Source organism: Cavia porcellus, unplaced genomic scaffold, assembly GCF_034190915.1.
Source record: "Cavia porcellus strain 051 isolate PalLab524CR breed Dunkin Hartley unplaced genomic scaffold, mCavPor4.1 scaffold_18, whole genome shotgun sequence".
Taxonomy (NCBI): Eukaryota; Metazoa; Chordata; class Mammalia; order Rodentia; family Caviidae; genus Cavia; species Cavia porcellus.
Window position 1 is genome coordinate 51,562,396 of NW_026947501.1, and position 22,146 is coordinate 51,584,541.

The 22,146-nt window shown below is 46.8% G+C and overlaps 1 protein-coding gene across 1 annotated transcript; it reads left to right on the forward strand.

The window, feature by feature from the left end:
* The first annotated feature begins 14,336 nt into the window (after positions 1 to 14,336).
* On the forward strand, positions 14,337 to 19,432 carry Lyg1 (lysozyme g1). Its single transcript, XM_003471575.1, has 5 exons — positions 14,337 to 14,379; positions 15,697 to 15,801; positions 17,008 to 17,192; positions 19,005 to 19,137; positions 19,314 to 19,432. Exons 1-5 carry the CDS (start codon positions 14,337 to 14,339, stop codon positions 19,430 to 19,432), a joined length of 585 nt encoding a protein of 194 aa, XP_003471623.1.
* Positions 19,433 to 22,146: the final 2,714 nt, after the last annotated feature.

A 22,146-nucleotide genomic window follows, 5' to 3' on the forward strand; every position in this document is an offset into this window, starting at 1 on the left:
AGCACATAGAAAATACCTGTGCTTGGAGATTTCTTCTCTGGCAGGCACATGAGTGTGGGGCTGGGGAGGTGGGCGTGGCCTATTAATTACCAAATTCCAGCACACATTTACAGGAGGTGCCCAAAGCCCTGTACTTGAAACCAATCAGAGAGTGCTGTCTTTAGTTCTTCTCACTAGGACCCAAGCAGGTTTTTGATAGGATGGCCTAGACGGGAAGCAGCTCAAGGAGTAAGAGATACAAAACATGGCGGCCATTGAGCTTGGGGCCACTGTGCTCTCCCTTGCGTAGTGGTCTATTCTTGCATGGGCACTGAATTTATATATAGTCTCAATGCAAGGTGAACTAGCCTGATGAATACATATGCCCTCAAATTATACATGAAATATTAATATGGAAGTCTATGCTGAAAGAATCAATTCATTAATTAGTTCACAGATTAACATTTTCAAGTACTTCTGGAATCAGTGATGAATAGGCCTGGTTTCAAAATTACACTGATCAAAATACATTGTTTACATTTATTTATTTAGTTAGTTAATATTTTGAGATACGTTCTTGGTATGTTCTCTAGGCTGGCCTTGAACTCACAACCTCCTGCCTCTATCTCCCAACTCCTGAGATTACAGGGCTGTGCACCACACCTGACTTGCTTTGATGAGGTTAAGATTTGCTCCTCAGGTCCTCATCATGAACAGCAATTGTCTTAAATATCACTATAAAAAAACAATCTCATCAGGTGTGATGCTGCACCTGATTATACCTGCAATCACAGCACTAGGGATGCTGAAACAGGAGGATCACTGTGAATTCAAGGCCACCCTGGGTTCTATAAGGACTTGTCAGCCTCTGTAATTATGGGAGTAATTCCTTAAAATAAATCTCAGAGCAGGTGTAATGGCACATGCCCTGTAATCCCAGCTACTGGGGAGGCCAAGGCAGGAGGATTGTGAGTTCAAGGCCAGCTGGACAACATAGTGAGGCCTCATTTCAAAGAAAATAAAAATTAGATGAAAATAGACTAAACATGTTTCAATATTATTATTATTATTATTATTAAATAAAATGCCTCTTTCTCTGTGTGTCCTATTGATTGCTTCCCTAGAGAACTCTGACTAACGCAGACCCTCAGAGGATTCTGCAGCTGCCACTGTCCATTCTTCTAACACAACAATCCCAACTCCCAAATTTATGGGACAAAACCACCCGTGGTGTCCTGTGGAGCAAGCACAGCTGACAACTGCCACATGGTACCCTGTGGTGGCCCTCCTGCAAGGCTAGAGGACACTGTAATCTGTCTGGCTCATTGCAGATCAATCAACAGCAATGTGGGCAAGTGCCACAGGCCTAGGAGGACACACACATAGCATCCTCACCCCCAGGATGCCCGGGGCACCCTCACCCCATGGGGCATGCACAGCGTGGAAAGTGACTCCCACTCCCACTTCATGCCTCACAGAGACACCACTTAGAGAATAGTGCATTGTTCTGCTTCAGTTTGTCTTCCTCTGAGGAATGCCCTAGGGGACAGGAGCCCCATCCAGCCCTGGAACCCACTGGTCCCTGAGTCGAGAAGCCATTATGAAAGAGGCCCTGGACAGCTTGGACCTCTGTTTGCTGGAATTGCCCTCTGGCGTCTCAGGACCTTCAGGAAAAGACCAAAGTATTGGGGCTTCTGCGGCTGGGGTTTCCATCATGATCAGACTTGGGTGAAGAAGCCTGGGAGTGGAATCGAGCACAGGGTTCCAGTCTGAATTCAAAACCGGGGTCACAGGACCCATGGCCCCTTTCCCTTACCTGAGACACTTGACAAAGCCCCGAGCCTTGTTATGCAGATGGCATGACCCAACCTCCCAGGGTAAACCACCTCACCCAACCAGTAGCCCTCACATGTGAGCCAACCTTGCATGGCCTTGCTTGATATCCAAATTGTGGTGCTCCCCAGAGAAGCCCGAAATGCAAGGGGGGGGGGCTCTTACAATGCCCCTACGACTGAAGGCAAAGAAGTCTCCCTCACCCAACCACGGGCCCCTCGCCGGTTTGCCATCTGGACACATCATTTTGTTATGGAGCGCTGCAGTTTCCTCATGTGTAAAATACGGGTAATTATTACCCCTGCCCTGTACTATGTCGCAGGGAATCACAGCAGCATCTCCGGAAGCACCTTGCATCCTGGGAAGTCACCTACACCTCTATGGTAGGGCTGGGTGATCCTCTGGGCAGGGTCCCCTATTTGAGGTATTTTAGCCAAACTGCCTGAGTCATGGCCGACAAAGGTAGTTTTATTGGTTCCCGGACAGGTTGAACACCCTCTGTGGCTGTGGACAATAAAGATCTTTACATAGTGTGACTTCGTCAGCAGCTGGCCTGCAGAGGGATTCCAGGGGAGTTTTATAATCCATGCATGAAGGGTTTGATGCTGCCTCTAGCGAGAGCCAGCAGTTTAACCCTTTCATCCATCCTAAAATGGGAAAATATCAGCAAACAATCTGTTCATTGACTTCTTAAGGGTACAAGCTACGTCTTAGTTGACTTTTATTCCTAGCAGGTAGCTCAGTGTAGATACTAAATAAACATTTAATGGACACAGAAATATTTCAGAAATGATAAAGTCATTACTTCCTGGGATTGCTTTTCGTAGCCAGTTTAAGCAATTGTGTACTATTTTGCCTGAACTTTTTGTCATAGGGATCAATATATTATTTCACACATACTGGAGAAAAGCCACCTTATGAATATAAATTGAAAATACACTCACATTACCTATTTCAGGTTCATCATTCAAATACTCAATCTTGGGCCAGGGTCTAGCTCAGTGGCCCAGCACCTGCCTAGCAAGCATGAGGTCCTGAGTTTGATTCCCAGTTTTCTCTCTCAGAAAAAAAATATCCCCATTCTTTCCCTGAGTGTAAAATAGAAAAAATCTAAAGGAAATAAAAGTATATCCTTCATTCATAGCTGTGCTCCCTAATGGTTTCTGCTGAAGGTCATTTAGGCCCATGAACGTTAAGATGGACTATTAAAAACTATTTCCTTTGGAGACTTCATGAAGTACAAGAGAAAAGTCAAAAGAAGGCACAGACTTCTGGTTCTAAATTTATGGAATCACTGCTCTTAACACACAATGGAATTTACCCTGATTAGAGATGTGCATTTGTCAGAAAAGCACACCAGATTTTCAAAAATGAAACAAACGAACATGGTAGCACCCCTGAGCGAGGTGGGGCCTAGGAAAAGTCAGCCCTTCCCAGCAGGAGGTTTTCCTGTGTGACAGTGACCAGCCTCCTCTTCTCCCAGCATGCACAAGAGGAGCAGCAAGAGCTTTTTATCTTTTCACCTGAGCAGCAACCAGTAGTGAGTCCAGCCGATCACCTTCTCCATGTGGCAGTTTTAAGGAGTCAATCCTTTCCCACCCTAAAAGATTTCAATCGTACCTTTCCTTCACTGATTTTAAAGAAAACAGGGAATTCTTTTATTATTATTATTATTTTTAATTTTTATTTATTTATTTTTTTTGCAATGAGAGTGCTTGACCACATGTAGACTTTTGTTTTTGAAGAGGTGGAAGAATATTTAAAAAAGAAAAAAGGCCACACATCCTTCGGTCAAGGTGTGACAAAATCATGCAGATTTTATTGTTGCTGGTGTTTTGAGTCATCGCTAACAAAGGGCACCGGTAAGGTTTATAGGATCAGAATCCTTCAAAGGAATCCGAAGGCTTTATCAGTGCACTGACCTAGATCAGATCAGCTCTCAGAAAACACCAAAAACGTCTTTCCAAGACTCCCAGGCAGCAGATCTGCCTGCCAAGTGAGCCAGTGAATGCGTGCCACACCCAATGCCTACGGGGTCCCTACGGTGACAGAGCATGCTGAGTCCTGGCCCTCAGCAGAAGGGGAGAACTACCAGGTCATTTTCTCCAGGAGACACTGGCAGAGCACCTAGCAGGAGGTGTCACCACAGTGTCTGGCCTGTGCTATCATAGCCTCTTATAAAAAGTCCCTGGGAACACTCCTGGACTCCCCTGTGTGCAGTAACACGGAACATGCAGGACTGGCCCAGCAGAGGCTTCCCGCCCAGCACAGCCCACACACAGCATGTCTGGAGGGGACCCCGAATACCATCAACCACCCCAGGGCTGTGACAACTCTAAAAGACCCTAATTTCCAAATACCCTTTGTTGAAAACTATTCAGTCCATTCCAGTGAGCCAAGCGGAAGGGAACTCTGGTTTCATTTGGGTGTTTTGTGGGGGTTTTTGCTTTAATTTTTTTTCCTGTGTTGCCAAAGAAAAAACTGAGCAAGAAATTCCAGTGATTCCCAAAATACAGCAGAGCAAGTCAGGGGCATCCACACAAGTCCTGCTCGCTTACTCTCAGCCCCTCTCTTCCAAGTTCTGGCCTCCTGATGGCTTCCTGGCACCTGTGGCCAGCACAGCCCATGACCTAGCGAGGCTGCCAAAGGTGACTTCTCTGTCTCTCCTTTATCTGGGAAGAGGACGCTGCTGACAGCATTCTTTTCTGGGTCGCCAACATCCTTGTCAGCAAGACATATTTAATTGCTACCTCTGTGAGCTCCACAGAGACTCTTGATTCTTGGTAAGGTGCGAGGTGGCTATTGATGAAAAGAGCTTCAGCTTTGCACAGAGAAGTTCATAGTGGTTTTTATTTTTCTCCTTCTTCACTGTCCCTAGGGAGTTACTAGGTTTCATAGATTCCCGCCCCCCACAAAAAAAACCCCAACACTGGCTTAAAAATGATTGGAGGTTGGACAGAAAGAGGAAGATTTGAAGGAAGCTAAAAAACACCATGGAGTCAGTTACAAATGTTATCCTGTTTAATTTTCACAAAATCCCCATGTTAGAAGTCAAGGAGATGAGCTCAAAGGGAGGAGCTTCCCTTTGGGACTTCTGCAAGTCAACACCCTTAGGCACAGTCCCCATTCCCAGTAGAATCCACAGTGTCCCTAAGCGCAGGACCTCATAGCCTCTCACCTTCTTGATGTATTTGCAACCTCTTTACCTGCTGAATACCTCCTTTTAGTGTTCAGAGATTCTCCAGTAAGTCCCCTAGTAAAGATAAATAATAAAAACCAGTGTAGTGGCACATGCCAGTAACCTGGGAGCCTAAGGCAGGAAGATCATACCTTTGACTCACGGTCGTACAATTTAGAACATGTCTCAAAGTTAAAAAATAAAAAAGACCTATGGTCATAACTCAGTTCAATCTCCTGTACCCGCCCTGCTCTACAAATCATAATAAAAATAAAAATGTTTCCCTCTCCAAATCCGTCCATCACCACATGATCTCTCTTCTCTCTGCAACCGACCTGGTTTTCCTTGACTTATCAGTGATGATTGGACAGTTAAGGTGCTTTAGAGAGACCTGACTCCACCTTAGGCTGCTTTCTTGTCCAGAGTCTAAACCCAGAACTTAGCTAACCCTGAATACCCTGCTCCTTTGTTCCAGTTATGTTGGTTCTTTATAACCAGTGTGGGATGCGTGCGTGACTCCCTAGGAGCTAATAGGACATGAGGAAAGCTTTGCTGCTTTAGTGGATGGCAAGCTGGGGAAAAAAGAACCTCAGAATGAAGCTGATACTCAAGAAGGCAGAGTGGAGAGATCAAAGGACTCCGGGTGCGCGATATTGTTCAGTCCCTGAATCAAACCACCCCTAAAACTCACACTCCCCCTCCCCCGGGCTTCCTGTTGATGAGTGAAGAAATCTTCCTCAGTGTTGAAATCAATTTGAGCCAAGTTTTTAGTTACTTAAAACCAAACACTCACCGGCATCTGCCTCAAATTGTTCTGCCTTGGCTAATGAGAAGCCTCAATGTAGCTAAATACAATGACCCATTTTCAGTCTCATCCTTTCTTCTCAGCATCCTTTCTTCTCAGTGATAAATACGCAGTTTACGCCTCAGACAGTCTCTTAGCTTGGCTTCCATGATTTCATACTCCACTGGGTTTTCTTCTCCACAGCCTTTCTTATTCATTCTTTTTGTTTTGGTTTGGCTTGAACTCACTATGCAGTTCAAAGAAGCTTTGAACTCACAATGTAGCCCAGGCTGGACTCCAACTTGCTGCAATTCTTCCGCTTCAGCCTCCCGGGTGCTGGCTTACAGGTGTGCACTCTGATTCATTCCCTTTTTCCAAATCTCTTTCTTCCATTCAATCCCTACATATTGGAGTTCTTCAGGGACTGGCCATCAACATATTTTAGTTCTTGTTTGACACCTTCTCCCCAGGCAATGCTGTCTTTTCCCTGTCCTTAAGTCCTAAATCCCCTTATACAGCAGGGACTCCCAAATTTATAATTTTTGTCTTAGTTATTTTTCTTGTTGCTGAAACAAACTACCCAACACCCAAAGTTAAAGGGCTGAAGGTTTATTTGGCTCACAGTTTGTGGAGGTTTCAGTCCATCATTGGCTGCCTCCAAGGCAAAGTAGCACATGGCAAAAGACCAGCCATTCATGGTGGTGGAAGACAGTAAAAGTAACAAGAGAGTACAAGACTGGCCTCCCTCTGTCCCTGGTGTTGTGTCCAATCTACCGGGATTAGGGCAGTGCCAATCCAATCAGTGGACTGATCCAGCCATCACCCTCCCTTAATCCCAGCACCCTTAATCCTAGCACTGAACTGACTAGTCACAAACTCTAGATTCAGCCTCCTCCAAAAAGCCCCATCTAAAAGTGCCTAAGGCTTGGTGGGGGGGGGGCAGGTATCTAGATACAAACCATATAGTCCTCAATCCAGACCTGGCTTCTGAGCTGCCACTACCTTGTGACATCTGCACTTGGCTGTTTTAAGACACTCAAACCCCATTGGGTTATACCGGGCTATAAGCTGCATGCTGACATCTCCAGCATCGTGGTTGCCACTGAGTCAGGGGTCTGATGCATTTCTGAATGAATGAACCAGGGATCAGTGAGCCAGTTAGACAGCAGTGTCCTTGGGCTGCAAATAACAGGCTGACTCAAAACTACCGTGCAGAGAAAGATTTCAGTAGGCGACAAGTGCAGCACTTTCATTGAATTTGAGGACAGGAGTGTGATTGGACTCCAAAGCCATTTGGAAATTTGTCTTTGGATGCTATTGGGACTCTTAATCCTTGCTCCTACTTCTTCATTAGCACCTACCCTATCTTTCTCCTCAGTCTCTCTCTCTCTTTTTTTTTAATCCCTCAGATCAAATGGAGATTCTAGCGCTGGGACTGGCAAAGTCCAAATTTAGCTCAAGGGCCATGTGATCTTTGTGTTGAAACTGATCTCACCTCTGCTCCTCATGGCACAAAAGCAGCTTTAGACAGTGTGTGAGTGACTGGCCTCAGAAACGTGTGGAGAGAACAGTTTAAAGGGGCCAGGGATACAGCTCAGTAGCACAAGCACCTGCCTGGCAAGTGTAAGGTCAAGAGTTCACTGCCTGGTACTAAAAAACAACCAAAACAAAACAAAAAGAATAGTTTGGGGCCATAGGTTGCTGATCTCTGCTCTTAACTAACAACAGATATAAGATCCATGTTCTGCTCAGAAGCTTGGTTCTGTGCTGTCTCTCAGGCCAGCTCAGGTCATTATCCCACCCTGGCTGGAGACAGTGGCCAAGGAGTAGGGTCATGGGACAGTTAAAAGTGTTTTTTTTTTTTTTTTTTGGTACTGGGAATCGAACTCAGGACCTTGTGCTTGCTAGGCAGGCGCTGAGCCATTGAGCCGTAGTCACAGCTTTAAAAATTAATTCTTAACCTGCTTCTATAAATCCTAACCTTAGTCCAGCTGTCACCTCTCTCTGGTCTTTTGCAGTACCTCCTAACAAGTCCCCCTTTGTGCTTTCTCATTGCCAGTCCATTTAGCAACCAGAGGCCACTTTTGAAAACCATATATGACCGACATTTTTCTGCAAATGATCCAGGAGGCTATATGGAAATAATCCCTAGGCCACTGTGATTCTCAGGTTTGGGGGACCCAAGTGCAGTGGATGAAGAGTTGCAAGTCATCCCAGAGGGGCACAGTCCATGAGAAGCCATTTCTTGGAGACCAGATGGCAACCAAAAATGATTGCTCCCTTTAGGACTAAAGACAGATGGATGGAAAGTCCAAAAGAGCAGGGTGGAATCCGAAGAACAAGAGGCCAGGAAACACCTGCCTTCAGGAGTCATTCAGAATTTAAGGCCCGAGGCCTCGGGGCAGCATTCAAGAGACGCAGCTAGACCTGGGTTTGTCCACACAGAGGAAAAGAGAGCAGGCATTTTCAAAAGACTGGATAAGTTCCATCAATGCTTTCCACCTGTACATAGAGATACTTCCGTGTGACATTTATGTGCTCAGTATGGGTGACATTCGTTCCATTCCTGAGCAACAACAATGCCAAAAGGGACCAGGAAGTAAGAAGCTTGAAAAAGAGAATGTCATTTAGGAGGCTCCTTAGAGGACAAATCCAGGGGGAGCTGACACTTCTGACACTCTGGAGAGAAAGCTGAGCAAGAGGGCTTCCGGAATGTGGTTTTGTAATGTGGGAGTGATTCTCTTTTTGGAGCCTCTCAAAGTGATTTCCTATAAACTCTATGCATTTCAGGAGTTTGGGGTGACTGACTTGTATATTTCAGGTGAGAATCAGATGCCTGAATTTATTTGCGACCCAAACTCAAACTGAGTGCACAGCCCCATCTGTCCCGAGGTGTGAAGGGGATACTCAAACTGTTGCTGCGATATTTAGTCCTAAGTCCAGACTCTGTCTCTCTCCATTACTCAGTCCCCATCCCTCGCTTTCCTTTCCTCTTTTCTTTCTTCTTTCCTTCCTTCCTTCCTTACCTCTTTCAGTGTTGGGGATTGAACCCAGGGTGCCTTCATACTGAGCCACACCCTTTCTATTTTATTTTTTTTCACCCTTTTTATTTTTGAGACGTCTTACTAAATTACTCAGACAAGATTTGAATTTCTGGCCTACCTATCTCAGCCTCCCAAGTTCTCTCTGTCTCTCTCTGTCTCTGTCTCTCTCTCTCTCTCTCTCTCTCTCTCTCTCTCTCTCTGTCTCTCTCTCTCTCTGTCTCTGTCTCTTTTTCTCCCCTACTTTGTTTTTTTCGATGTTGCCCAGGTTGGCCTTAAACTCATGGGCCCAAACTGTACTCCTCCCTCAGCAGCCCAGGCATTGGGCATGACAGACCCCGACCTGTGGCCAGCTGAGCTCTCTTTTCAGCACCTCCAGAAGTCTCTGCTGGCTTCTAGGAGCCACCTTCTCTCTGGGACAGGACTGGTGAGTGTATACTAAGTTTTTGAAAGGAAGGTTGTCCATTAAGGGACTGCCTGCGAACTGAACTAAAATGGGGACACAAGTGGACATCATTTCTGTGGAATGGTTGCCTGGCAACATGCTGGCTGCCGACCAGCGAGGGATTTCCAGGACGCTGATGCGGGCTTCAGTGCTGATAACATGGTGCCCTGGTGGATGAGGGTGTGGGAATCCCAGACTTCCTCACCCTGTCATCCATCCTAATGATCAGAGTGTGACTGTCACTGCTCGACAAAATGGAGGGAAAGGGAGCTTGGGAGGGGAGTGTGGCACAGTTTTTAACACGGTAAATTATTTCTCTACCTTTTATCCTGCCTCTGCCTGTCACAAAGAGGAACTGAGGGTTCCCATACTTCCTCCCACATTTAGAATCTGGGGACTCCCTGGATATCCCTGGATTGTTACCCATGGTGCTCTGCCTTTGTGGCCTCACCATCTCAGCCATGGGGAGAAACCTGAATCAAAGTCTAAGCAGCCATATGGAATCAGTGATGCCGACCCAGGAGCCCTGCTCCACCCAAATAGTAATTCTTTCCTTCTTTCTTTCCATCCTTCCTTCCTTCTTTCCTTCTTTATTCCTTCCTTCTTTCCCTCCCACCCTTCTTTTTCTTCCTGGTTTCCCTCCTCTCTGTCTCATTCTGTCTCTCCCTTCTTCTCTCCTGACCCTTCTCTTTCTTCCTCCATCCCTCTCTTTCTTACCTAACCCCATTCCTAGAAACTGGTGTGAATAAAGACAAACGCCAGACCTAAAGTGTCAACAGGAACCTACAATTAGGATCTTCCCTCCAAGGTGTGGCAAGAAACTAATTGGTTAATGTTTGCAAAATACCAGGACATTCTTGAAGCTTTCTATAAGTTCAAAGTATTTGTAATTATTATTATTATTACTTCTATAATTTATGGGATTTAGCTGTAAATCTCATAATAGGATGAGGCCAACCCTTCTCAAAAGCAGCAGCAGGATAGAGCTGTATATAAAGCACTGTGGATTTACTGTCTCTCAGGACAAGAACTTCCTGAAGGCAGGTAAGTGTGGAACAAGTATAGAATTTGCGCTGGGCTTATGTGGGTAAAAAAAAAATGCACTGGATGATGATGGACTGACACTGTGTTTTGCTACTGAGTAAGAAAGGTCTGAACAGATGAAAATGTGCAGGCTTTGAATGAAAACCCAAGTTTTAAAAGATATGTAAATGATGGCATGATTTTTTTCCTGTTCATGACAACACTTGTACTTATTTAGATTTCTTTTACTGCAAGTACATGTTTTCTTTTGGATTTGTGTGCATAAGCAAAACAAAGAATGAGAGAAGAGAACTATGTGTGCATTGCAATCACAGGTCAAGTGGGATGGTTTTCTGTGAACTCAAAGACAGAGCACTAAGGCCTTTGCATTTTGCCATATGGCAAATCTCTTCCCCGCCCTCATATTCCATGTTGCCAGCATTACCCGAACCGGAACACTGTTAGCAGTTGGGTCTGTAACAGTTAGAGTCCTATCTTCTCTGGAGGTTGTGAAAGACTAAGGTTGGCAAGTCTAACAGTTCATGTCTTGGCTAGCAGAGTAAAAGGATGGATGAGCTCAAGAGTCTATGGATGGAACTGAGAGGCCAAAGTCTCTTTGATTTGTTCTTTGTTAAGAGGAAATTCCGGGACAATTCTCCACCAGGAAGAAAACAGCCACCTACGAGTTCTCAGCTCTGTGAAACCCAAGTGAGCCAAGTGAGGAGAAGCAGGAGCAGCCAAAAGAAGCCCCCTTTAACAGCGCGGTCTTCTCGACAAGGAAGGATTTACCTGCAGAAGGGCAAGAGAATCAGTCAGTCCTTCCGAAATTTTCTAGGGTGGTCATCATGGCTCATGATCCAAATTCACCAAACATTTGTTTTCACAGATCGTGTAAAAATGCAACCTGTAAACTGTGACAATTTGAAATGAGCTGTCACACTGTAAAGTTAGTTTTTTTCTCAAGAAAATGCATTCCAGGAGGCAGAAGCATTTTGCATGTGTGACTATCATTTCTGTTATGGTTTTCAGGACCACTGAGGCACAGTGGTCTGCAAAGCAATGGGCTGGGGTGTTGCTATGTGTGTGAGCAGTCGAGGGCAGGGGTGAGGGACAGCAGGAGTGGCACAGCTGAGACCTGATGCTACCAGAAAGGCCCCTCAGCCTAAGGGAGCAAGCGAGGCAGAGACGCATTAGCAAATCCTTCAGAATCAGAGGGAGTCCACGGTGGGCAAGGTTTATCACTAGGCATGTTAAGGTATTTACTGTAGCAAAATTCCAGCTGGTTGGAAGGCCTCAGGGACCTGGGATGTTCTCATCAAGGTTAAGGTGAAGATGGAGAACGTTTGTGGCAAAGGATTGGAAGAACCCCAAAGACCACAGTTCTACTTTGCCCAGAAGAACTGTTGAGCAAAGGAAGAATTGGTTCCTACCCCTTACAAATCTAAACAGTGCTTGCAAATCACAAAGTGCTTGACGGAGAGAAGACAGGTTGAGGAAGACATCCTGATCAAGGCCACTGGGAATTTGGAGTAGTCCCTGGAGGTGCTCTGGTCACCAGTTTCTAGGTAGCATGTTGCGCCAGTCTGTTAATACCCACTTTACTGTTTGCTCCTGAGTTACTCTTCAAGGTGGAGGTAGAGTGATGCCACCACAGATACTGTGCTTGGCACCCACCAGGCCTAGCACTGTCATAAGCTTCAAGGGCAGAGAGCCACAGGGGTACTAACAAATTCATCCTTTGTAACCAGTGGACAGTCTGTGAGCACACCCATGATGCCTCCGCACTGCCTTCCAAACCAAAAGGACTTTCTGGACCTGGGAAGCTGACCTGTGCTGTGATTCTGGCTTTTGGGTGGAGCATTGTATCCATCCATGTAAGAAACACATTACCACTTCTTGCTTTTCCCTGATGTAACTGGAAAAGATGACTTGGAAGATCCCGTCTCAGGGACAATCAGAAAGTGACTGTTACTAAGTAACTGGCACATTTATTTACTTAGAGTCAGACAAGGACCTGCTCAGCACCGAAGTTAGTTCCATGTTTGGAAAATGAGGCAGCTCTTGTGTCAGGACAGAAGCTAAGTCTTGAGTTTCCAGGGGAAACATTGGATTAGCATTTGATTGCAAGCAGTGCTTTTCTCCCTAAGGCTCCTCTCCATACAGCCAGGGAGACACGTCCCTAAAGACAGGTTCCATGCCACTGTGGCCTTTTTATGTGCCAAAGCAGCTTTCTCCATTCTTTTGTTCCTGGATGGATTGTCTTCTTGCATTCAGTGAGGGGGGTTGGGGGATGCTGAATCATTCATTCCTGTGGGGTGATTTAATCCTAGGGTTCCTGCAGACCCAGCTGAAAGTTCCCGTCTCTTTCTGGTGACTAAGCATAATATTTTCTGCTCAACTATGCAAAATTCACAGACCATCCCAGCATTGTAGGGAAGAGAGGTTGGAAGTGTGGCCTCATCGGAGGGCTTGATGTCCCTCACTGTAAGAGGATGGGACTCGCTTGGCGTGCGGATGCAGCTCTGTGATCCCAGCACTCAGGGAGGCTGAGGAAGAAGGATTGCAAGTTACAGCCCAGCCTGGACAACTCAGTGACTTAGACACAGGACACTCTAAAAAAAGGCTGGGGTTATTGCTCAGTGTGAAGGCCCTGGGTTCAACAACCATGGAACTTTCTATCTGGAGACATCATGTCTTCCTGAGTGCTTGGAAGAAAACTGATCCTAAGAACAGCCTCAACCTGAAAGGGGGCCGGGGGTGTAACTCAGTGGTACAAATCTTGTCTGAACAGGGAACCTGGGTTTGGTCCTGAGCACCAAAGCAATGAAAAGTGCCAGGTTTCCACGCAGGCTGCTGCAGGTAATGATAGCAATTATCAAACCTGTCAAAATGACAGGTTGCCAGGCTCCTCTCCTGTTGTTTCCAGACAACAGGGAATGCCCTGTGGTGAGAAAGGGTGGTGGAGGTGGATGCTCTGGGGCAGAGGCCTGCTCCCCCAGCCTGCCTGAGTCCACCATGAGCTGTTCTGGGCATGTGTGTCACTAATGTGGGGGCTGCTGGGGAAAGCGAGGCTCCTTGTACTGAAATGAGGCGTGGTGAGGGGACACTGGGCTGCAAAAGAGAGAATGGGAGGCAGAGCATGCCTGGTGGAGGTGCTTTTCCATTCTCCAGTGCAGCAAGCACTTAACACGTTCATCCAGGCCTCTGCCCGCACTTGACCTGACTTCACACGTGATTGTCTTTCCATCCTTCTGGGTTCTGGCTAGGAAGTTTTTACAGGCTGGATAGGGAAGTGCACGCCTGTCATCCCAGCATTCCGGGAGGCTGAGACAGAAGGATGGCAAGTTAGAGCTCAGCCTGTGCAATTCAGTGACTTAAACCCTGTGATGGTACGAAACATGGCTGGGGAAATATCTCAGTGTGAAGGCCCTGAGCTCCACCCCCAGCTCTGGGCAGGTTGGGGGTGGACTACAGAGGGAGAACAGGGAACTTGGTTCGGATGACTGAGAGGGTCTGGAATTCCCCAGTGTGGGAGTGGGAGCAGTGGGAAATGGCTCCAGGCTCCTTCTTTCACCCCAAAGGGAAGAGTTGGCATAGGTCCCAAGGCACCAACGACAGCGTGGCCTTTCCTCCTACCTAACTGACAAAGAATCCAAGTCAGGGAGGCCGCCAACACAAGACTGTCCCTTCCATGTCGCATGTGGACAGTGGAGAGGCCCTTCGGATGAGACACACGCATCAGAAGTTTGCTTCTCAGGGACTTGTGTCAGGTCGCAGTGTTCCTGGTGTCCGGAATGAAGGCATCATGACTTGCTGCCAATACTCAGTGTCCCCACACTGTGACTCCTCCCTGTGGTCCGGGTGGAAATCTCCTCCTTTTTAAGGAAGAATGGAGCACTTATCCCACTCGCCTGACACAGGAAACCTTGCTCCCTTCATGCCCCCTTCCCCAGAAACGTCTCGCACTGTAATGACAGTGAGCGACATTTTTACATCTTTGAGCTAATGTTCATTTTCAAAGCATTTCAGGAGCAGCAGAGCCAGATCTTCAGGATGTCCGCATTGTGGCTGCTTCTAGGCCTCCTAGCCCTGATGGGTGAGTGGGTTTTGTTATGTTTTGTTTCCCACCTTGGAAATGGGAAAGGGAAGCACAAGAACACAGCGGGACTTTTATGCTCGAAACCACAGTGGAAATCTTATTTTTTTCTTCTGTATTGTCCAGCAAATCCTGGAGTTCAGAACAGTCCCTGACAAACCCGTCTTTCCCCCAATTTCCCATGAAAGGTTGGGTTTCCCTAGAATTGAGGTAGGCATTAAAACACCCATCCTAGTGCCAATGGTAAATTACAGTCATGAGTCAGGATGCCAGGTACCCGCATCCTCAGGTGCTCCTGTCCCTTTTATAAGATGGTGTAGTGTCTGATGGATGCTACACGGATCCTCCCCACTCCACCAGTCACCTCTAGGTTACGGTTCATTCCTAACATTATGCAAATGCTGTGCAAATATTCATTCAGCTGTGCTGCCTGGCGAACAGTGCCAAGCACAGAGGTCTGTTCCTGCTCAGCACAGGCAGTTTCTTTCCTCAGATGTTTTTGGTTTGTGATTGAATGAAACCATAGGGGCAGAACCCACAAATACAGAGGCTCAGTTGGCTACTGTTAATACTCCTTGACCCTAGGCATGAAAAGAAAAAGCAACCCTCTCTTATGGGGCCTTTGTGAAATCTCAGCATCTAAAACAGCACCTCCCTTTCAATGAAGACTAAATTTTGCATGGAGAAAGATGCAAATAGAGACATGGAAGAAGCAGAAGAGAGAGGACTCCTCTCCCCGCCTAGAGACCTAGCTCTGTGCTTCACATGGGCACCCTTTTTACAACCTGAGGCGCCTACCTAGAACACACCAAGAGAAGGTGAAGCCAACCTCAGGCCCAGGATATGGGCAGTGACTTTCCCATGAGTCAGAGTTGAGATTCCCTGGGAGACTCAGGTTTTATCTGTTTCTCCAGAACCAACCTGAACATCTCACCTGGCCAAGAAGTCAGGAGTATTTGAGTGTATGCTGAGTGAGGTAAGATGAAGATTAAGGCACAGGGAGCAAATAATCTCTGATTTGCTCCAGAACCCCTACCCAGCAGCATCAGACAACCTGAGCTTTGCAAAGAGCATAGCTGCCCCAGTAGACCCTCCTGTCTACAGGATAGCAGGCGGGAACTCAGTACCACAGCATCATCTGTGGTGATTTCTTGGTTTACTGTTGGATAAATTCCTACAGCTTCAACTGCAGAGTCAAGTTATCATTATTTCTCTTCTCACAGTTGCCTTTAGGAATGGTCATTTCATTCTTAGGGAGGAAAGTGATGAGCTCTGTTCTAGGGCAGTGCCTAAGGCTAAGGCTTTCTCCATGTGCAGACTCATCGGAAAGCAGCAGTTGGGGTTGCTATGGGAACATCGGCACCCTGGACACCCCAGGAGCATCCTGCGGGACTGGAAGACGTTACGGCCTGACCTACTGCGGTACTTATGTCTCCCTGTCTCCTCTGGCTCTCTGGACATGGTCCCCGGGGTCCTGCTAAGGAGATACCCAAGCTAAGGAGAGGTGTGAAGAGCACTGGGCATGGAGTCCAAGGACCCTGTCAGAGTCCTGGCTCTGCTTCTTCAACCAAATCTCCCAGCTCAGCCAGAGGTCTGAGCAGCTCTTAGGAGGTTGACATTATGCAATATAGCAAATAAGGGGGATTTCCTTCTACCATCTCTTTGAAAACAAATATTTTTACCACTGTTTTGCTTTATTCTGATTATGGTATTGCTCTATTCAATATTCTCTTTTGATAAGTTCTATAATGCCTGTATTTCATTTTATTTTGCTATGCATGATTGAAAGAACAACTATTGTGAAGATAACAAGATATATTGTGGCACCTATTACTGTTATCCCTGTAACCTGCTGTGAAGTTCTGTACCAAATTCACACACACACACACACACACACACACACACACACACACACACAGAGAGAGACAGAGAGAGAGAGAGAGAGAGAGAGAGAGAGAGAGAGAGAGAGAGGGAGAGAAACATCTCCCAGCTTCCCTGAACCACCCTTGAACGGTTGGGGGACAGGCTTTCTGTGCTGTAAGCTCTGAGCAGTGTCATGGAATGCCAGCGTTTCTTGAAGCCGTCAATGCCTCGCTTAGAAAGGCAGGCCAGCCAGGAAAATTGGTGTGCATCTTCCTTGTTCCTAGCATTCTTGTGAAGTAAGGGTTTAAACATACACAATTGCTTGGTGTCACTTAGGAGTGGAGAGATGGTCTCCACAATTGTAGGCGAAGCCACTGAGCGGGGGACTCCCAGGACTTCTTGAAGGGCTTGGGGGAAGTTGTGCTCCACAGTGTGCTCCCGGCCAGCAGAGTGAAGGGCACTGCACATCTTGTGAGGAGTCCTGTCTGGGGTGTGTAGGAGGGGCCCAGTGATGCCCATGCCCACAGAATGACATCAGGAGCCTGGCTGAGGGGCACTGGTCGAAATAGAGGACGTGTTTCCCAGGAGATGCATGGGAGGGGCACTGGCTCAAGCTCTTAGGGAGAGAATCTTAATGTCAGGTCAGGAAGTGGCACCAGGGGTTTAGGACCAAACCCTGGGCTCCCAGATCTCTCTCTCCTCAGTGGCTCCCCTCTCAGTGTAAGTCACCCCCAAGCTGTAACCTTCCTCCTGCATTTGCCTTAGGAGTCCGTGCTTCTGAAAGACTGGCTGAAATACACCTGCCTCACCTGCTGAGATACCAGCCCATCCTGCGGACGATCGGCCGGAAGTATTGCGTGGATCCTGCAGTGATCGCTGGGATCCTGTCCAGGGAGTCTCTCCGGGGCAGTGTTCCAATCAAAGTGGGCGTTCCCATCAATGTGGTGCAGGTACCTCTCCATCAGCCAGTGCCACATGTGGTCCTTCTGCGGCTGACAGTTCTAAGGACACATTGGCCTGTTTTTCAGGTTGTTAATGGCACAGTTCCATACAACACACCACAGGTAGTATTCAACGAAACAATATGAAAAAGTGCCTGGTACTGGTGAATACATAACAAATTCTAAGTTCATTTTCCCTTATCTTCTTTCCATACAATTCTTAGCTCTGGTGGTTGAGTGCTTTTATTGCACTGACTCTGCCTGGCATAACTTGTTGGAGAGAGACTTCTAGGAAACTGGTCAAGCTCTGGTCTGATTAACTCTTAGCTGGGGTCAACCTCAGCCTTTGGTCTGAGGCTCAATTTTTCCTACTGTATCTCAGACCACTGTTAAGAAATGTGTGAGGAATAAGTAAGCTTTTAAGAACATTCGTGGCTCAATGATCCTTAAATTGGCTTTGCATGAGTGGTTCCTTTTATGAAACCACAAAGTTCTTTCAAATAACTTATCAAATCGGGGACCCACAATCCATCCTTGACAAGTGAGGAGATGAGCTCACATGGAACCAGTCACCCCGCAAAACCCACAACTGGGATAAAGACATCTTGTTGGGTCAGGACTGGCATCTTTACTACTGCCCCCTGCTCACTCCTTTGTGACATCTGGCTCTTGGGGAACATGATGAAGTAAGAACCCCCTACATTAAGACATTTTTCCTAAATAATGTGAACTCTACATGAGCGTGGAAACCAAAGGAGTAGGGGAAGGGTGAGAGGCACCGCTGGATATCCCGATCACCTGGAAGGAGAATTTCTGGGACGGAGAGCCTTTTTCCGGCCTGTTGAGGAGCTCTGCGTTTGCAGCAGTAGAGCGCATTGCAGTGGAACCTGCACCAACTCAGTCCTCTTGGGCTCCAGGTGGACCTCTCACCCTTACCCGAGGCAGCAAAGAGATGACTGTGCGTCACTTCCTTAGCCCAAACCCTGTCACTTTACTTTCTTCTTTTTTCCTTTTTTGTAGGAATGTTTACCATGAGATCTCTATGGATTTTATTTAAAATTCCATAGCTATTGTGCGTAATACATAGCATTCATTACAAGTACAGTGTTGCACATCAGATTTCCAGAACATTTTACCTGCAAAGCTGAAATTCTGTACACATCAACTAGCAACTCTCCACCTTCCTTTCCCCCAGCCCAGCCTAGGACACCATTCTGTTCTTCGTGTCTGCATGTGTGACTAGTTTAGATCCCGCCTATGAGTGCAACCATATGTGTTTGGTTTCTGTCTTTCACTTAGGCTGATGTCCTGCAGGGTTATCTATATATTGTCCCTGTTACTGAATGGCCTTTCTTTCTGAGACTGAGCAATACTCCACGGTAGGTCTATGACACATTTTCTCTGTTCATTGGTCTGTCAAGGGCACTCTGTCACTTCTAACACTTGGCTCCCGTGCAGGGCTCTGCAGTGAGCTAAAATTTCTTTGAGATCCTGATTTCAATTATTTTGAATACCTGGATACAGGGTTGCTAGATCACATGCACTCCTAGTTTTAATTTTCTGAGAACTTTCCGTACTGCTTCCATATCACTTTTCATGCCTGTCAACAGCAGAGATTCGAATCCCCCCACAGCCTCCCTGACACCGGTCTGCTGTGTCTTGAACAGTGGCTTTGCTCTTTAATCCCCAGGAAGATCAGTGGTGGCACTGGTTCCTCCGAAGGTGGGATGAGAAAAACAGAGAGGGGGGAAAGAAAGACCCTGAATTCCTGACTTGGTGTCACTCTCCGCCCACTGTTTCCCTCTGCCTCTCGACCTCTAGGACACAAACGTCTTCACTCCCACATCCTGGATCAGCGAGCCCCAGGTTTCCCAGGTGACGAAGGTTCTGACCAATAGAATCAAAGAAATCCAGAGGACATTTCCAACCTGGACCCCCAGCCAGTACCTGAGAGGTAAGTATAAGCCCCTCGGTCTGATGTTTCACAGGGTGGAACCCTACAGACAAATTCAGTGCCTTGCTCCACATTTATGCACACCAATGGTGCCCCCTGCCTGGCAGTAGGAAGGAGAATCTAAGGGATTTTTGCTGAGGCTCCTGAAGGTGATTAACCTACCACATGCATTTCAGGTGGGCTCTGTGCCTACAGCGGGGATGCTGGCCTCGTCAGAAGCAGCCAGGACCTGAGCTGCGACTTCTGCAATGATGTCCTTGCACGTGCCAAATACCTCAAGAGACACGGCTTCTAGTGCTCTGGCTGAAAACTAAGTTCATGATCACACATGAGCTGTCATGCAGAAAAAGCTAGCCATGAGGCCCCCTTGCAAACCTGAGGGGGACCAGAGCAGGTCATCCAAATAACTACGAATCACATTAAAGGAAGAATTGTTACCTGCATCTTGTGGCCTGGTGTGTGAGTGTGTTTTAAGTTCTTTCTATATTCCAGGTAACTGTCCCCTAGCAGACAAATAGCTGACGATCTTTTCCCATTTTACAGGTTGTCTTTTTATTCTGGCTTTTTCTTTTACTGTGCAGAAGCTTTGCAATTTGATGCAATCCCATATTAGTTTTTGTGAATTTGAGAGTCCTGAAATCTTTGACTGTGCCTCTGCCTCCAAATGGTCCCCTTGTGTTGCCTTCCAACCATTTTCAGTTCTGCAAGTGGGCAGCCTGTTTTCCCAGCACCATCGTTAAAGAGATGGTCTTCCCCCAAGAGCATTTTGTTTTGCTCTGGCTTTTTGAGACCAGGTCTCACTCTGTAGCTGAGCCTGGCATTAAACTTATTATGTAGCCCAGGCTGGCCTCAAACTCACAGTGGTCCTCCTGCCTCAGCCTCCTGAGTGCTGGGATGACAGATGTGCACCGTCATACCTAGCTCCCCAAGAGCACTTTTATAACAAAAAAATTGGTGGAGGAAAGCACAGATCATTTACACTGAACCCACACTGGCTATGGATGAGAGGAGCAGTACAATAGGGAACAGGAAGTGTCGGGATAGGAGGACAGTGCAGAAAGCTTGTTGCTTCTGGATTGGTTCAGGTTACTGGACCAGGAAGTGTGCATTTAACAAGGCTGGGATGGTACCCTGTGGTCTGTTGGGATGGGATTTAACACAAGGCCTCACAGCTGCCAACTGATTAACTTCCCATCTTCTCCCTTCTGTCTTCTAGTCCTTATAATTAAATTCAGGGCACCACAGAATTTTCTCTCTTTCTTACTTTCTTTCCTCGCAGTACTCAGTGATCAAAGACAGGTTCTAGAGCACACTAAGGATACGCTCCACCACTGACCAATTTCGTCACCCTCTGTTTTGTGAAAATTTATGTTCCCAGACAATACCAAGAGAAAAGAATGTTTGATTTTTTTTAAAAAAAGGTTCTAACTGGGTGTGGAGGTATTTGCTTATAATCCTAGCACTCTGGAGGCTGAGGCAGGGGGATTTCTATGAGTTTGAGGCCAGCCTGGGCTACACAGTGAGACCCTATCTTAAAACAAAACAAAACAAAAAACAATAAACCAAACATAATTTTAACAATTTTTCAAAAGCTCCAGATTTTGAGCTGACTTTCAGCTGGGGATGGAGGGAATATGTCCCAGAACAGGTTTGAATCACTGGTCCCTTCCTAGGTCTCACCCACGCTGCAAGATTTACCGGTACCTGATTCCTCCTGAGTGCCATTTTATTGTGCAGCTCACATTTTCCATCATTTTGAAACACAGCAGTGGGCCTTAACTTACACACTCAACTCTGGCGGTAACTCCTGTAGATTGTAATCAAGACTATTTCTCCCATAAGAAATATTGGAAATACCCATCATGCATTCTGGACCTCCCAAAACACCCCTTACCTCATCTTTACATAATAAAAATGGGTTGCATGAGGTGTTTAATTTACCAGAAAGTCCAATAATTTTCCTAGTGTATTCACCAAAAAGTTACAGCATGTGCCTAGCTTACCAGAAGCACCAGTTTCGCACTGTCCTCACCGTTCAAGTTGACACCTTTGGCTTGCAGGAGGGGGATGCATGGAAGGTGGTTACTGATTGGAAGCAGAGCCCCTTCCACAAGAGCCTCAGGACCAGGCTCTCTGCCATCCTTTCTCTCCTTGGGAGTCTGGATTGGTGAACCAGGACCTGCCACTGGTTCACTAGGGCACAGCCTTCTCAGAACTAAAAACTTCTCTGAGGCTCTCTGTTTCTGTCTTTTCTTTAAAACTATTATTTTTTAAAATTGTGGTTGTTTTCTTTACCTTTCCTTAGCTTCTTTTATGGCTTTGGAGGGCTATTTTAATACCAGTGATCATAGTCATTTTGTAAAGCTGTAGTGGGTTACAAACTGGTAGTCAGCTTAATACCAGCTGACCTGAATCAGCACGGTGCTGCATGTAGATGGCCCTCTGAGGAAGGTTGCCAGCACGAAAGGAGAGGTGGAGAGGAAGAGCGTAGTGTCCCACTGTGGGTTCTCCTAAGTATTGCTAGTTTGGAGCTGCTGGTTCTCCTGGAGGAGCTTGTCATGCTGGCTCCCCTGCTCTGAACTCAGCTGTTAGCATCTGAGGAACTCAGGACCTTGTCTCTGAGAGTGGCTGCTGTTCACTATGAGGAAGCTCTGGATTTTATGTTGAGCACTGCTTTCTGGCTCCAGAGGGGAAATGTGTGCTGTTCAGTCTCCAGAAGAAGCTCGTCATGCTGGCTTCCTGATATGAGTTTGGCTGCTCTCACTGTCGGAGGAGCTTGGGACCTCATTGTCACTGAGGATGAATGGCTGTGACTCTTTTCAGGGGAGCCCTGCCCCTTATTTTGAGTGTCACTTCTTGGCTCCAGTGCAGATCCCTCAACCTACTGGCACAGCTCCACCTGCTGGCACAGACTTTCTAGCTTCCACCGCTGACCTTTGGGCCTTCCAAGTGCAGATCGGTGAAGCAGACTTGCATGAGTCCTTGTCATGGGCCCTAAAGCCCCAGTTG

Excerpts from the sequence above, each read along its gene's own strand:
- Lyg1 (XM_003471575.1), top strand. The coding sequence starts at position 14,337 with ATGTCCGCATTGTGGCTGCTTCTAGGCCTCCTAGCCCTGATGG. Across the intron at positions 15,802-17,007 it reads TTACGGCCTGACCTACTGCG|GAGTCCGTGCTTCTGAAAGA; the intron begins GTACTTATGTCT and ends CATTTGCCTTAG. Across the intron at positions 17,193-19,004 it reads TTCCCATCAATGTGGTGCAG|GACACAAACGTCTTCACTCC; the intron begins GTACCTCTCCAT and ends CTCGACCTCTAG.